The sequence below is a fragment of the Temnothorax nylanderi genome, unplaced genomic scaffold, assembly GCF_030848795.1.
Source record: "Temnothorax nylanderi isolate EJ_2023f unplaced genomic scaffold, tnyl_v1.0 TNYL_tig0189_pilon, whole genome shotgun sequence".
Taxonomy (NCBI): Eukaryota; Metazoa; Arthropoda; class Insecta; order Hymenoptera; family Formicidae; genus Temnothorax; species Temnothorax nylanderi.
In genome coordinates this window covers 294,792-309,862 of record NW_027249251.1, presented here as the reverse complement: position 1 = coordinate 309,862, position 15,071 = coordinate 294,792, and the positions used below count along the sequence as shown (strand labels likewise).

Below are 15,071 nucleotides of genomic sequence, written 5' to 3'. Positions count from 1 at the left end.
ACCGAGCACTCGTGTATGTCCGAGGCTGAGAAGAAATTATGAAACATTGCACAGACTCTGTTAATATACTTAAATAATAATATATATATTTACATACAATATATAGGTATGCTTCATGTAATTTGAATCAAGTCTGTTAATCGATTCGTCCGTGTGTGTCTCGTATTTCGAAAATGGTCGATCGAAGGTTCTGACAGATGACGCGACTTCTTTTAGGAGACCAAAGCAAAGACTCGATATACTTTTGCAAAAGTATATTCGACAAGTCCGTACGTCTATTTCCGTATTCTCGCGAAAACAGTTCGCAATTTCCCAAGGGTGGATACCTTTACAGGTACGATAAATCGTGTGGTATCGGCACTTAACGATAGTTGCCGGATAAACATAATATTTTTTGATAGCTGTACACGCACACATGCACACAGAAAATCAGTCTCTCCTATACGAGCACGTTCGAAACAAAGGCGAGCTTAACGCTGTACCTCAAATCAGTTTAATAACAATTTTATACAATTCGCTACAGCATTAGCCACGTAGACACATCCCAATGTTCCCACGCGCCGCGCTCTGCTCTCTCACTCTCTCTTTCTCTCTCTTACTTCTTGTGATTATAAATAGCTAGTGTTAAAAAATAGTACCTTAATATGTATATGTGTGGGTGTATGTGTATATATATATATATATATATATATATGTGTATATGTGTGCATATATATATATATATATATATATATATATATATACACACACATATATACATATATATATATGCACACCATTTGTAATCTTTCATTTTCTAACTTCAACGTGTTCTAGATTACAGATCCTAACTCCGCAATATATATCCTTCACTTTCGCTCTATCTCATCATGTTTCACGAGTGTCCTTTCTTATAATATAATACATTATAAGTTCTTATTTGCAAAGATATAAATTAGTAAAGTATTCCGTTACAATAATAGGAAGAACCATATCGCTGTCAGTATCAGACCTGGTTTTATCTCGGTATCTCTGTAATTTTCCTTTTCCTTTCTAAATTTCTTTCATCCCACTTAAAATTGACCTACTCTCAGGTTGCATATTCCGATCTGCGATTTGTTATCTAAATCTTGTAACAAGCACTTCGGTTTGTGACCCGTGATATTAGCGTTAACATAATTGGAAGTAACGTTGAGTCTTCCCGATTCCAAGCATGGAAAAAAGACGCATATTCCGGTTCTATTGAGCGATCGACCTATCTCGCTGCAGACATTTTACATAAGAAACACGATAATTATTTTTCGAGCCACTTTTTTTTTGCTTTATTTAAACTTTGAACCATTTTATTGAATTATATATAATAATTATTTTGCATAGTTTTGTAATAATTAATAGTTAAACTTTATCTTCATTATGTATACTGTATTTCAAATACAGCTGTCGTTTGTTTATTTAGTCAGCACTCTCACTTCTCTTTACTCATTGGTAAAAAGTCGATGGAGTTATAGATTATATTACATACATTTACGTGTCACTTCATTGTTATTTATCGTACCGTTCTTTCCTTCAATACTTGGGAGCGTTCCTGCGTTTTTATTTCTTTTTTTTTTACGAAAAAAAAACAACTGCAATTTGATTTCGGGACGTTGTATTTTCCTTTCAACGGGGAAACGCGTATTTGAGTCTTTTTAATAGACGATAATGCAATCGATCACAGTATCGTCAACAGCCCTGATTCGCACTAGTTGACAATTCCTCGACACTGGAATTATCGTCCGGTTCTTGCAGATCGGTGAAAAACGACGTAAGTGCGACGACTGAGACGCTATGGCCTTCGACATCCGGTCCTTCCGGAACTTTCTGTTTCCACGTCAAGAACGCGTCGCTTGATATCACATTGTCCATCCATAATCGGTTCATAATGGGAACGAGGGTACCTACAACCAAGAAAAACTCGTAAATTTCGCACGCTTCATATCCCTACATCCATAGACTAAGAATAATATAAAAGTGTACGTATACTTTTTTTTTTTTGATAAAAAAAAGTTAAAAAATAAGACAGAACGCATCGATATTTACGTGCAATAATAAATTTAAACATTTTCACTTTGTACTTACCAGGTGGAAACTCGATCTTTTTGATGTATCTTTGAATTGCATAAAGACATTGCAATTCCAATAAATCGTTTGCGTCGGCATACCGTTGAATCAACGTTTGCAGACTAGCAAAAGTATCTAGGTTTAGCTTCCAAGTGCCATGATGTCGTTCTGCGCATACAGAGAGAGAAAAACACAACTTAGAATATTAATGTAAAAAATTCCCAAGTATTTTGTTTCCACAAGTCACGTCAGTATCCTTTTGGCTTGACAACACAAAAATAGTCCATATGTATCTTTACTCTAAATAAAATGTATCATCATGTTCATTCTATCACAAAATCATTCCATCGGAAAAATAATTTAAAAATATTTTGAAAATAGCGTGCTACGATACATACCTAACGTGGTTTCTAAGATGGCAGTCATTAAATGTCTTATAAACTGGGGATCCTTCTCTCTACTACCAACATTTGCCTGAAACAATAAAGCTAATTGTGAGAAAACTATCGATATAAATAGCTATACAGAAAACATATGTATGTCAATTATGCTACACTTACAGTTATCCAACTGCAAATTTCGTCGAAGGAAGTATTTTCTTTCATGAGCCTTGTAAGATTTTCTTGAATTTTCTCAAACGAGAGTTGCTCGGTAGCAGCGGAGTCTTTGGCACTATTATAATCACCAGTTAAAAACTCCAAATTCTAAAAATAAAAACAATAGAACTAATAAGATCGTGCGCAGGTAAGACTGACATTATTGTCTTGGTTACTTCCAGAGCAAGATCTGAATATAGAGCAGAAGAGACAGTAGTGAAATAATTTGAGAGAAGGAAAGGGGAAGATGTAACAAGATTTAAAAACGAAGAGCAGCTAATTGTTCCAATCGTGAAAAAGAAGTATACGTGCCAAATTATAGTAATACTGAAATGTTCTTTTCATGTAAATCTCAAAAAATCACACCGCGATAGAAAGGGCAAAAGAAAAAAGAGAGGGAAAATGGAGAGAATTATTACACGTTAAAAAATTTTCCTTTCTTTCACAAACGCAGCAAAAAATTTGGTACATTCTCTATCGGAAGTTCAGTCAATGCAGTCAGTCAATGTTTTCAGTTGATTTAATTGATAGTACTTTACTCTTGCATCGCGCCAGCAAGATTCTGTCGACAGAACGTAAGTTTTATGTAGACACAAATTGTTGCTAATTTACAACAATTTCTAATTGAATTTACTAGATCAGACACTTTCGTCTGTCTGTTCTATACCTTTAAGCTATCCAGTTCTTATAAACAATTGCGAACAATAACGCGAACAAGTCGAGATAAATGTGACAGAATGATTAGACTGGCACTGTTCTACGAAGGAAAAAAGACAAATAGGGGAGAGAAATTGATATACGATCATCGAGGAGTACTTACGTATTCCTGAATGATTTTATCGACATTCTCTCGTTCCGGATCGATTAAGTTACTCAGTTGAAGTCCACTTTGGTCCCATTTATCGGCAAGCCATTTAGGCCCTTTGTTACGAGATACTTTTGTCATAAGTTCTCCAAGGAATTTGCCTACAAAGCCTTGTCTTCTCAAACTTATACATATACTCTTGAATTCGGATAATAAGATAGCTCCGTCCTCTATCGAATGTGCTGCAACACAGATTTTCATGCATGTAAATCGATTTCAGATTAGTAGGGCGGATAAATTATTACATATTTTTTCAGGCCTGTTGAGCTATAGCACCCGCACGGCATTTTTCTATGGCGTAAAATGTAATCGTCATCACGAAAGAGAAATATTTATCTTTATCTTATCTCATCTCGCGGTTAACCCGCGGCAAAAAGATACGTATGTATTACTTACACAGTATTTCGGCTAGGTAAGTCCAAATTTTCGGTATATCGATAACCAAATCATCTACTATTTCCAGCACTTCTCCCAATCTAAAACAGAATTTCTCCTTGTATTAGCGACAATTTTGGTGAAAAAAACTTGGTATTACAAAATTAAATTTATGCAAATAGCATCAGTATCCTTTTGGCATTAGTAACACAAAGATATTTATCAAAATACCTTTACTCTGTATCAAGATTTTCATCATTAATTAATACTAGTTAATATATAAGCTATTATTTTGCTATAATTTGCTCTATAAACAAATAAGATAACAAGAATGGGATAACTTACCCATTCTTGAAACACTCCACAGGTAAAATATTTTGTCGAAGTAAATGGGACAAGAGTTTCGAAACCAGTTCTCGCTCGACAGGCGATTTCTCGAGAACATGATTAATACACTCGCGTGTAAGTTTGGCAAATGTTGCATTATCAAATTTCTGTTGAATCTCTAATCCCGTATTCTGCAAATGAAAATAAATATGCGTTAACGATATTGAATTTGTGATGTCCAGAATAGTCGAAGAATAATCTTTAAATAATAAATTTTTATTTATTTATTTTTTAAATATGTTGTCCTCCTTTTAGTTAGTGTGAATAGCATGTAGTGCTATCACACGGAACCAAAAAGAAGATATTGCCTATTATTGCACGCCAATGACTCAAGCATCTCCTATTGAATCAGAGATGGATCTAAGGAGCGTGCACACATACATACATACATACAAAAACAAAATTTAAACTTTGTGGGATGACGTGTGGCTCTATACGAGAGCGTTCGATTCGTAGTCAGCGGATCTCGGGTTCGATCCCGACCGTCATCTCACATATGCTTCGGTTTATAAAAAGTTGACAAGAGTTTGATAATTATGAATAAAACAGCATGAGGCAAATTGTAACTCGTTTCGGGAAAGATAAATTGATATCGATATCACTTTAAATCTTAAAGAACTTACTTCAACAATCGGCTCCTCCAGATAGTGTTTCAGTATGGAGTTATAAGCCTTTGTGAATTCTTGCTCCGACATCGGAGCCTTGTGGCTTATAGCCCCAGACTGGGAGGCAGACTTCAATACGGGCGGAAGCATCGACACATTCCTTTGAGAGTTATCCAGCAACGGATGACTCTCCCTGCTCGATGCACTGCCCGACTGATGAGTGCCATTACGGGAGCTCCTACCGTCTGTAAAAATACAAAATCCTTGTTTAAGAAATATTTCTTCAAAGAGCCTGTTTAACGATGCGTTATTGGTAATGTAAGTTACATATATCTGTGCTTATAAGAAAACATACCATAAGACTTGTAATCCCGGCTACACTCTCTTGGACCGGTTGATCGTGATCTAAAATAACAGATAAAAATGTGTAAGTGGTTGTCGACGTTCCTTTAAATGTTAATGTGAAATTTGTAATATCTCAGAACTCATTTTGAAATCATTTAAGTTTTAGAAGATTCAGAAACTCTAGTCTGTAATTGTGTATCATCATAAATCGTCAAGTACGAAGCAGAGATTAATAAATATCATTGGCAAATGTATGTTACAGAAAAAAATGGCGTGCACGTATTGCGCTCTTTGTAATGATTCTATAATTGGGCATGATAACACGAACCCAAATAATTAACCGGTTTATTCTTTAATCTTGTGAATGTTTGAAAAATAACTGACTTACCCAGAAAGTGGTAAGGGCGGCATCCTCTTGTCCTGGTCTAAATTGGACATATTCTCCAAGCACGCAAATTTGTTGGAACTTATCGTCTTAGAGTTGTTGGCGGGGTTAGTAGCCCTCCATAAATAAGATGCTCTGTTGCCGAGTTGCATGTCGTCCATTGGTGGCTATTGAATAAGATAATGATCATTTTGTGTAACAAAAAAAGTTCCACTCTTAAAAATGACAAACAAGAGATTTATTGTTGCCATTTTTCCATGATGCCGATTGTTTCTCTCTCGTTGCTCACTTCGTGTTGTGAGAGTAACTGTCAGCGTAAAGGTCGTGTTTTGACAGTTATCTCGAGCGGGGTTATTCCACGAAATTATAATTTTTAATTTAAATTTCACGCGCATGCGCGCACACGCACATACACACACATATACAACATGATTTTAATCCTTTCTAAGTTGAACACTGTAACGAATGCATTATGCATGCAGGAATTATTCTGCCGTCTGTAACGCGCTTCAGTGCTAAAAATTTTTGCAAGAGACCTCAGGTACGGTTTGTCATGATTTCCCCACATATCAAATTAGATTGTATCGAAATATTAAGAGACTTAATAAAAATACAGTTGAAAACTAAAAAGTAATACTTACTAAATGAGTAATTACATTGTTTATTAGATGTGTTATATTGCTTTTGAAATTGTTTACCGTTAATTTCATTTTACGGACAAATGTGCCAAACACGTAAACACGCCCATAGCGTTTGCGGTGTTCCATTTGCTAGACGTATTTAGGGCGCGAAAAAGTCGCTCGTCTGTTCGCGCTCTTACGCGTCTATGACTTTGAAAGGATTAAAATTTATTTCTTGTGTTTTCTTTACATAAAGCTCATAATTACAATTAAGAAAAAATTTACACTGTGTAATGTTATATATTTTTTAAAACAACTACGAATGCGTTCTGAAATGTACCGACAGTACTTACACAAAACGGACTAGAGATTTTGCGACAGTACGTTTCGGAACGAATCATGTTTTGTTTATATCAATCGCTTTATCTTATTATTTTATACATAAGTGTCCAGTACATATACATGTTACAAAAAAAAAAATACTCTTTGTAATTCTTATGACTGGACATGATAATATGAACCCAAACAACTAACCGGTTTATTCTTCAATTTTGCAGTTTCCACCGAATACGTCACGGGTCTCACCCTTCCTACTGGTTGACTCCAACCATCGTCAGTAGGACCACCCAGTCCACGATTTCTTTTCCTATCATTATTACGGTCGTCTTTTCGCGCGGTGTTCAATGGAGCGCTGTTTGCATGCACTTGCATGTCCAGTCTTTCAGATTCCGCTTCTTTTTGAATTTGGTCTATCGTTTTAGGATTGTTATCGTTTCTTCTCGGAATCCATTTATTTGCTCTCAAATCGATAACATCTTGAAGCATGAAACGAATCCTAGAACTAATTTTGCTGTGGCCTTTTCGTGCAACAAGCTCTTGCATTCTACTGAAGTAATCCTGCATCTCCTAAGAATAGGAAGAAATAAGAAATTAATTTAAATAATACATATTACCGCCAAATGAATACTTCCAACACGGACATTTTACACACAATTGGACGCGAATAATAAGAACAGCATTAGTTTTACCTCAGCAGGTCCTTTTAATTCCAAATCTTTGCCAATCGTTGTTAACAGTTTGCATAGACACTCCAGGTTATCCTCATCATTCTGTTCTAATAGGTGACGAATACATCGGTGCATGATTTTCGTTGTCAAAATCTGCTGTCTATACAGCTCACCGATGAATCTAAATGAATGAGATATGTTTGAGAAAATTATAGTTTCTTTTTTTGTAAGAATTTTGTATTTTATCGCGCAAAATTGTAAATTATATTGCATCATCTTCATACGGCTGCATAAAGCGATCGAATTGATCTAAACATACTTCCCAAACAGCACACACGTCCCGATTTTGGACATGGTGCTGGGTTTGTAAATATCTTGAGATGCATTAAATAAAAAAATTACTCACCTAATATTTCCTACAGATTTAATTCGTATCCTGCGCTCCTCCTCTTCAAGCGCCAACTGAAGTTCTTTCTTTTTCTCCTAATAAGGACAATAAAATAATCAGATACCAAAATAAAATATTCTATTGGAGAAAGAAAGATAAAGTTTGTTTGAAAACAAAATAAAAATATACATCGTGCAAGATGCTTACCGGGTCATTACACTCGTCAATTTCCTTTAGCCTTCGATTTCTCGCGACATCATCAATTGGATTCTTTTCGAATTCTTTTTGGCAACGCGTGATGATAAGCTTCTTGAAGCTAACGGAACTATCTTGAGTATCAGGACCTGCGACTTCCATCATGCCCAGTTCTTTGCACAACAAGGCATATTCGACAGAGAAGCTGGGTTCGTCGACAGCTTTTTCAAAGACCAAATTAATAACTCCATTCAAGCGTTCTTGCGTATCGATCGGCAAATTTCGGACTTGCTCAACTAACGGGTTGAACTTTTGCGGAGTGAGTTTGTTCAATACACTTCGTACTCTCTTATAGAGGGCTTCCGTTTTCGCTTCCTCTTCAGTAAGACCAAGCTGCTTCAATCTCGTTGGTTTCCATGCATTTTCTGTTTCTCTCAGTTTCACGTCTTCTCTTAATGATAGTGAAACATGAATAACATTTGGTTTATTCGCTTTTGGTTTACCCCGGTCACTCTTACGACTCGTTGGACCAGGCTGTAAAACGAGATATATCTCATCAATATCATGTATCAAAGCTAAGATATTCGATAGAGTTATTTGACACAAAGAATGAAAATTTCAATCAGAAGAAATGTATTATTCGTCAAAAGATTTCAGACCACTACTTTCTTCGTGCGGCATCATGTTTACTTGTCCTTCTCCTTCCATAAGAAAGCAAGATACATCCCAAGCATTTCACTTAAATTCTACTTACCGGACGTGTACTCATATTTGTCTTTGCAAATCCTGGCATTAACGCATCATGCCTGGGAATGTTCGCATCCTTAAAAGCCCTTAAGTCCATAGTATTATGCGTATTCTATAAAAATCAGACGCAGATGTAAGTAATAAAACATCGTTATTAATAAAGCGTACGATATGTCATGTATGATAAACGACACATGAGACGTAGGTGAAAAAGCAACAAGATGTCATACCTGTAAACTATCTTTCAAGACAGCCTGCAAATTTGGTAGATTAGCCGGCTTTAGTTTGCTGTTGGGATCAAATTGTAGACGTAAGAGGAAATCCCGGTCGTAGGACTTCCTACCGGTCACGTTGACCGGGCTCCACTGGCCCTCTTTGTACGAGTACTTGAGTAATGGGGCCTTATTACCGCTAGGTGCGGCAATTTCGGCCGGGGCATTACCGCTACCACTGGAAACCTCGACTTCTTGCTTCTTCTCCGTAATCACCGATGGGACAGTCGTCGCGTTTTCGTCGTTGGACGCGTGTAGCGCCGACACCTTAAAGTTCTCTTCATTTTTCTGCGCGACCAACGCTTCCAAGTGCATTTCTTCGATGACCGCCGCGTGATCGACAACGTCATTGGGAGATGCGATGGGAAGCGCGTTAAACGCACTGTCCTCGGACTTGATCGAAGATTCCTTGCTGGTCGGGGGTTGATCTACAACGTGAGACGCTTGTTGCGCGGGAGCGCTGTCCTTGGACACCTCGGTGACGGACGCGTGCTTCTCGGTTTTCGCGTAAACGGGCAGAATCTCCTTCTCCTTTTCCTTCTTCGACTCATAATTGTCCTTTTCTTTGATATCCTTACTGATCTCTCTCCCGGGCTCCTTGTTACTGTCTTTCGAGACGGGAGCGTGCTGCTCCTTGTTGTCTTGCTTAATTTCCACTGTTTTCGCCGCTGATACGGTATTTACAAAGGCATCCATGTCCGTGCCTTCCTTCTCCGCGCCCTTGCGATTGAGGTCGCGGGGTTTCAATTTATTTTTGCTTTTTTGCTTCTGCATAGCTTTACCTGGAGAACGGAAGAGAAAACGACGTTGGTGAGACAATCGAATACGCTAAAATACGAATACGAAAATATGAAAATAGAAGATCGCGGGTACAATTTTCAGGAACGCGTCGCGCAATACATTCGATCAATCTACTGTACTTATTCATCGATTCTACCGATTACTATGCCAACGACGCATCCTGTGCCGATCAAAGAACCGAGAGGAAGGAAGCGAAAACCACTCGTCTGGCTCGCTACCTTCCTTCGGCCTTCCGTCGACACGAGCTTTTCCTCGGGGTGGATTAAACCGTTGAGTGACCGAATCTTTCTCACGACTTTTAGGAGCTTTTATTCAACGGGGAACGTTCTCGACGCGTATCGGCATACGTGCGTGCCAAGTCGGGCAGTCAGGGGCGGCGTGTTTCGCGTTTCGCGTACCATGATCTCGGGATCCCCGTCGATTACGACTTTTGGATCTCGTGCCGCTTCTGCCACCTCCGCCACCGTCGCTCGTTCTTCGATCGCCCATGTTTCACATGTGTCCGCGCGCGCGCGCACGTGCAATTCACATCTTTGGATGGCTCGAGTTTCCGATGGCCGTGCGTGTACGTATGCGCACGCGCGCGCCCGCGCGCGCGGCACTGATTCAGTATTTATTTATAAACCTGCCAAATCCCTGCCAAACGTGGCGTAAATGCGATACGTAAAAGCGACGGGGCGCAACAACGACAAGGGGAAGAATCGCATCCTCGACAAGCTTATCGGCGCGACGAGATGACGACTTGGTTGTCGTTATTATCGCCGTCTTGGCACGTGGCGCGATCGGCAATTTCGTTCTCGATCGAACACTGCGTCGATCGCGGTGACATCCAGAGGCCGACGACGCTCGGGAATGAGTCCGCGTCCAACTCGGGGCCAGGCTTGGAACTTGGATCTCGATCCGCCGCCGCCGACGACGACGACGACGACGACGACGATGACGGACGAGATTCGCGCAACTCGTTTTACTCGTTAGTCAACGGTGACCGCCGTCACAAACGATCGTCCCCGACTGAAAGACACTTCGGAAAAGCCTCGGGCCTGGCTAGCCGCGGCGCCCGACAACTTTCACGCATCTATTTTAACCTGTGAACTGGCGCAAACCGACAGGCACGACATAGGATTTCTTAAATTAGTTCCGTTCGGTCGGTTTGCGCGTCGGAGCAGGCGCACTGGGCGCAATTTCAACGGTTCGACCTAACCCACCTAACCCACAAGCGCGCTCGCGCTCGCGCTCGCATCCGCACAGAAATATCGCCCGAAAAAATTCCTGCGTCCGCTCGCGCGTGTCGTCCGTTTTGTTTATTCATCGCGATCTCGACGCGTGGATCTATCCTAGCTCTCCGATCGAAATTCGCACGGTGAAACGTCCCCACCGATTCTTCCCCCGATCGGTGGGGGACCTTCCCTGAATCGGCTAATTATTCGACGTGGGCGATATACGTTCACCGTCCTCGGTGCTGATCTCGAATTCGATTCTCGATGCGCGAAAGTAGGTTGGAATCGCTTTAGTTTTACTAAAGCAGGTCGTGGACCGCGACTCCGTCTCTCTCTCTCTCTCTCTCTCTCTCTCTCTCTCTCTCTCTCTCTCTCTCTCTCTCTCTCTCTCTCTCTCTCTCTCTCTCTCTCTCTCTCTCTCCCTCCCTCCCTCCCTCCCCCTCCCTCCCTCCCTCCCTCCCTCTTGCAACAAATGTTAAATCACAGATTCTTTTTAACACGCTCTCTGCCGCATAGAGTGAATACGCCCCATGATAAACTTTCCGTTTAGGCCGTTTGGTATTTTCGATCCTACATGCATTATAACAAAATGTTTTACGAAAAAGCATATATTGATACTTGAATATGTATAGTACAGTTTGTAAAATCTTGTTTTTCAATAGTAAATTTATTTTTATAAATATTGTACGAGGTGTTATAAATAAACCTGTTAGTCTCGACAATGTGGGGGGCGCATGCCGTGGGCGACCCACGCGGCTTGAACGGAAAGTTCCCGAAAACTCTATTCAACAAAAAAATGCGTAAGAGCGAAGCACAGCGTATCCAACTTAAATCGCAAATTTTGGTTCGGGATCGTAGTCAGCGCTTATAAAAATTTACGGGAGACGATGACTCTCGTTCTTGTGCTCGCAAGTTTTTGTTCATTTTTTGTTCAACAGTGAAATCGGACCGGTAGGAAACATATTAAACGCATGGAACTTGTTGTCTTTCCTCTTCAAAACGCTATGTTAAAATTGCGCACCAAGTGCGCAAACTGAGGGAGTAGCATCCCAGAGTGTCTAATAAATAGCGATTCATTCATTATTCGTTCCATCTCTCTCTCTCCCCCCCTTCCTTCCTTCCTCTCGAACCCAGCGAAGGGGATTCGATCCTTCCGCGACGCGACGCGAAATGAAAATCGCGAGACGGCGAGAATCGCGTCTCCGAAAACGCGGTGACGCGGTGACGCGATGATGCGCGACCACGGATTTCGAGAGAGAGAGCGAGAGAGAGAGACGATATAATTAGATGGCTCCGAGAGATCGCGGAGGGAGTCGTGCGCGCGCGAGAATAATCACTGTCGGACATCGACGAAGCTCAAAGAGCATCGCGCCTGACGATGGAAAAAATATTTGGCGCACCGATATACCCCGTCTACTCCGATACGTTTATCGCGCGCCATTTCCAACGAGGTTGCTAAAAGCCACTGCATTTTTCCCCCCTCGAGCACGACGAGATGCCACGTCTCTTTTTGATTTAAAACAAATTTGTTATGTCTCGAATTTGTTGTATCTTCCAAATGTTAAAAAAATACACATTTGAAACGTGACCTAAGCATCCGATTTTATCCGTGAATGTTTAAATCGCAACGATCTCGAGTTTGAAAGACGCTCACGTCCCGTTGTTAATACCTTTCGTTATGAAATGTCATAACGATACCTCCTTTCCCTTTCTTCGCGGTACGATAAATAAGACGTCACGTCAGCGTCTCTCTTTATAGTTTATATTATCCAGCCACGGACGATACGAATCGGACGGAAGTTTGCCTTGTGTTTCGAGTTTCGAGTTTCGAATTTCGAGTCTCGAGTCTCGATGTGCGTTCCGCGCGCACATTTTCCTTCGGATCGAGGGATCTCTGGTTCGGAGTTTTCTCAAGCCGCGAAAGACTTTCACCCGATCGCCGAATGACGAGCAACGGCGGCTGGGCGGCTCAAGGTTGCCCCGCCAAAAGTCTCGTCGTGATATTTTTTTTTCTTTTCGGCGCACCCGCGCGCTGCGTGCTCTTGTGAAATGGCGTTAGCCGAGGACGCCCGACACACATGCACGCACGCACGCACGCACGCACGCACGCACGCACGCACGCGCGCGCCCGCCTTACCATTACCACACGTGGCGCGCGGTCGTGACTCGTGACCAGTGACCCCGGCTGCCGAGGGGACCTCTCTTCCCGGATCGAGAGCGTGCCCGATTTCGGCGACGATACAATCGATACATCGTGCATCGCCCGGGTCGTTTCGAGGAGAAACTCAGCCGGGACGACTTTTAACGCGACGCGACGTGGCGTTTCTGCGATCATTTCAAGCTCCTCGATATGGATCAACTAAGTACTCTCCTACTCGCAAACGATTCAAAACCATTATCTCGATATTCGTAACATAAGGAAGAATCTTGATGTTTTATTATCGATGAGCTAAAGGTCGATTCGCGCGACATCTCGGCACACGACTACACGATAGTACGAGGGACTTTGAATTCGTAAACACTCGACGACTTCGATGATCGAACGAAAGAATGGTTTTGCGAAGGTCGATCTATCGAGGACGAACGACGAACGACGAACGACGAACGTCGGCGCGCGGACCAATATGGTGCTGCGTTCTCTTTCGATCATTTCACAAAATGGCCACGCGCCACCGCGCGACGTCTTCCAGACATCGTTCCAGTCGTTCCAGATGCGAGATGCCGCGAGATTGTTGATCGCGCAAAATTGGGTTATTCGGCAATCGGCAATCGGCCGATTTTGTGGCCGGCGCGAGATGCGACCAAACGAGCGTTCTTGTGAAGGAGCATATTCGGAAGAACGTGTCCACCACGTGGTGGAAAAAGAAAAGCCTCGGGGCGTCGAATATGTCGCGACGTCGCGACATGTGCGCAAAAGTCGGGAAATTGCGACAAACGCGCGATATCTAATTTTTCGAGATAACGCGACGAGGAAGGAGGGCAAGGAAAATCGGAGCGAGATATCACCCAGAACCCCCGGCGAGGAGCTTACTCGACGGCGACAGATTTAGGTGGCCATATTGAGCGGTCGCCTTCCTCCGCACGATTCCGCGGCGCCCCTGAATACGCCCCTGAACGCGCGATATAAGGCGCGATATTATCGTCGAGAAGCGAGACTCCGACAACGTATGGTTCGCGCATTGCATACCATTTACAAATCTAATGAAACAAATAAGATAAGTAAGCGGACGCGCCGCTCCGCGCCGCGCCTCGCCTTTCGTCTCCTCTCCTCTCGTCTCCCGCCTAGTTACAAGCCTCGCCTCGCCTCGCCTCGCCTCGCCTCGCCTCGCCTCGCCACGCCACGCCACGCCGACCACAAGATGTCGGAAACCACGTTGTCACCAAGGTACCGACATCTTCGATAACGTTGCCGAAAGGTGCGACGGGAGATATCGAGAAAGAGAGAGCGAAAAGAAGTGAAATTTCGTGTACCTACATCTCTCGACGTAGGGTCTCTCTGGTCCTTTCACGCTCCGCTTCGTACACGTTCGCTTCGCACGCTCTGCTTTTCGCCACTTCACTGTCTCGCGTTTTCGAACACGCGTTTTCGACACGAGCTTTTCGCTAGACCGAAATTCATTCCTCGGGACCAACGAGGAGGAACGAGGCCAACTCCGAACTCTCGGATGGATGTACAGAGGTGGGAAAAGGATTCGGGTAAAAACGACGCGTGTATAGGGCGCTCGTCGGAATTCGATAAAAAAAAAAAATATATATATATATATGTACAATTATCGCGAAGGTCGTTGCAGTTACGTTGCAATATACAGATTGTAAAACACAGCGCGGAAAAACGGTATATAATAAGCGTATTCGTTGCCTGAGCGGTAAAGCGATGCGTAAAGTACGCGCGCGAGTTGTGGGAGATAAAGGAAAAGGGAAGAAAAGCGCCGGGATTCAAAGTTCGGAGGCGAATCGAATCGATCTTCGGAGGGTCGTTTCTCGAGGGTGGGATAAAACGTATTCTTTTTTTTGTTTAAAAAAAGGGTAAAATAAAATAAAAAGGAAGGGACAGAATTGGGAGAAGAGAGCGGTGTAAAATGCGACCGGCTAGCGCAGCACGTGCTGGCTACTGAAGGCCGTCCGGTCCGGTCCGGTCCGGTCCCCTCGACGACGATGGAGGATTTCCTCCCTTCCTCCTCCTTCCT

General features: G+C 42.2%; 1 protein-coding gene and 1 non-coding gene across 7 annotated transcripts in view; both read right to left on the bottom strand.

The window, feature by feature from the left end:
- Positions 1–64: 64 nt before the first annotated feature.
- Positions 65–15,071, bottom strand: part of Eif4g (eukaryotic translation initiation factor 4 gamma) — a 44,267-nt gene continuing 29,260 nt past the window's right edge. For all 6 annotated transcript variants that reach the window (XM_071716591.1, XM_071716590.1, XM_071716593.1 and 3 more), the window contains 16 exons: positions 8,825–9,648; positions 8,602–8,706; positions 7,860–8,381; positions 7,671–7,747; positions 7,286–7,445; positions 6,792–7,163; positions 5,641–5,804; positions 5,263–5,312; positions 4,926–5,152; positions 4,261–4,433; positions 3,937–4,016; positions 3,496–3,722; positions 2,640–2,783; positions 2,478–2,553; positions 2,098–2,247; positions 65–1,916 (listed from right to left, as the gene is read on the bottom strand). In XM_071716591.1, coding sequence (XP_071572692.1) covers positions 1,702–1,916; positions 2,098–2,247; positions 2,478–2,553; positions 2,640–2,783; positions 3,496–3,722; positions 3,937–4,016; positions 4,261–4,433; positions 4,926–5,152; positions 5,263–5,312; positions 5,641–5,804; positions 6,792–7,163; positions 7,286–7,445; positions 7,671–7,747; positions 7,860–8,381; positions 8,602–8,706; positions 8,825–9,648 — 3,566 coding nt within the window. In that variant the 3' untranslated portion in view covers positions 65–1,701. The remainder of the gene's footprint in view (positions 1,917–2,097; positions 2,248–2,477; positions 2,554–2,639; positions 2,784–3,495; positions 3,723–3,936; positions 4,017–4,260; positions 4,434–4,925; positions 5,153–5,262; positions 5,313–5,640; positions 5,805–6,791; positions 7,164–7,285; positions 7,446–7,670; positions 7,748–7,859; positions 8,382–8,601; positions 8,707–8,824; positions 9,649–15,071) is intronic.
- On the bottom strand, positions 4,542–4,676 carry LOC139778622 (small nucleolar RNA SNORA53). The gene has a single exon (XR_011719624.1). It is a non-coding gene; the product is annotated as a small nucleolar RNA SNORA53 (small nucleolar RNA).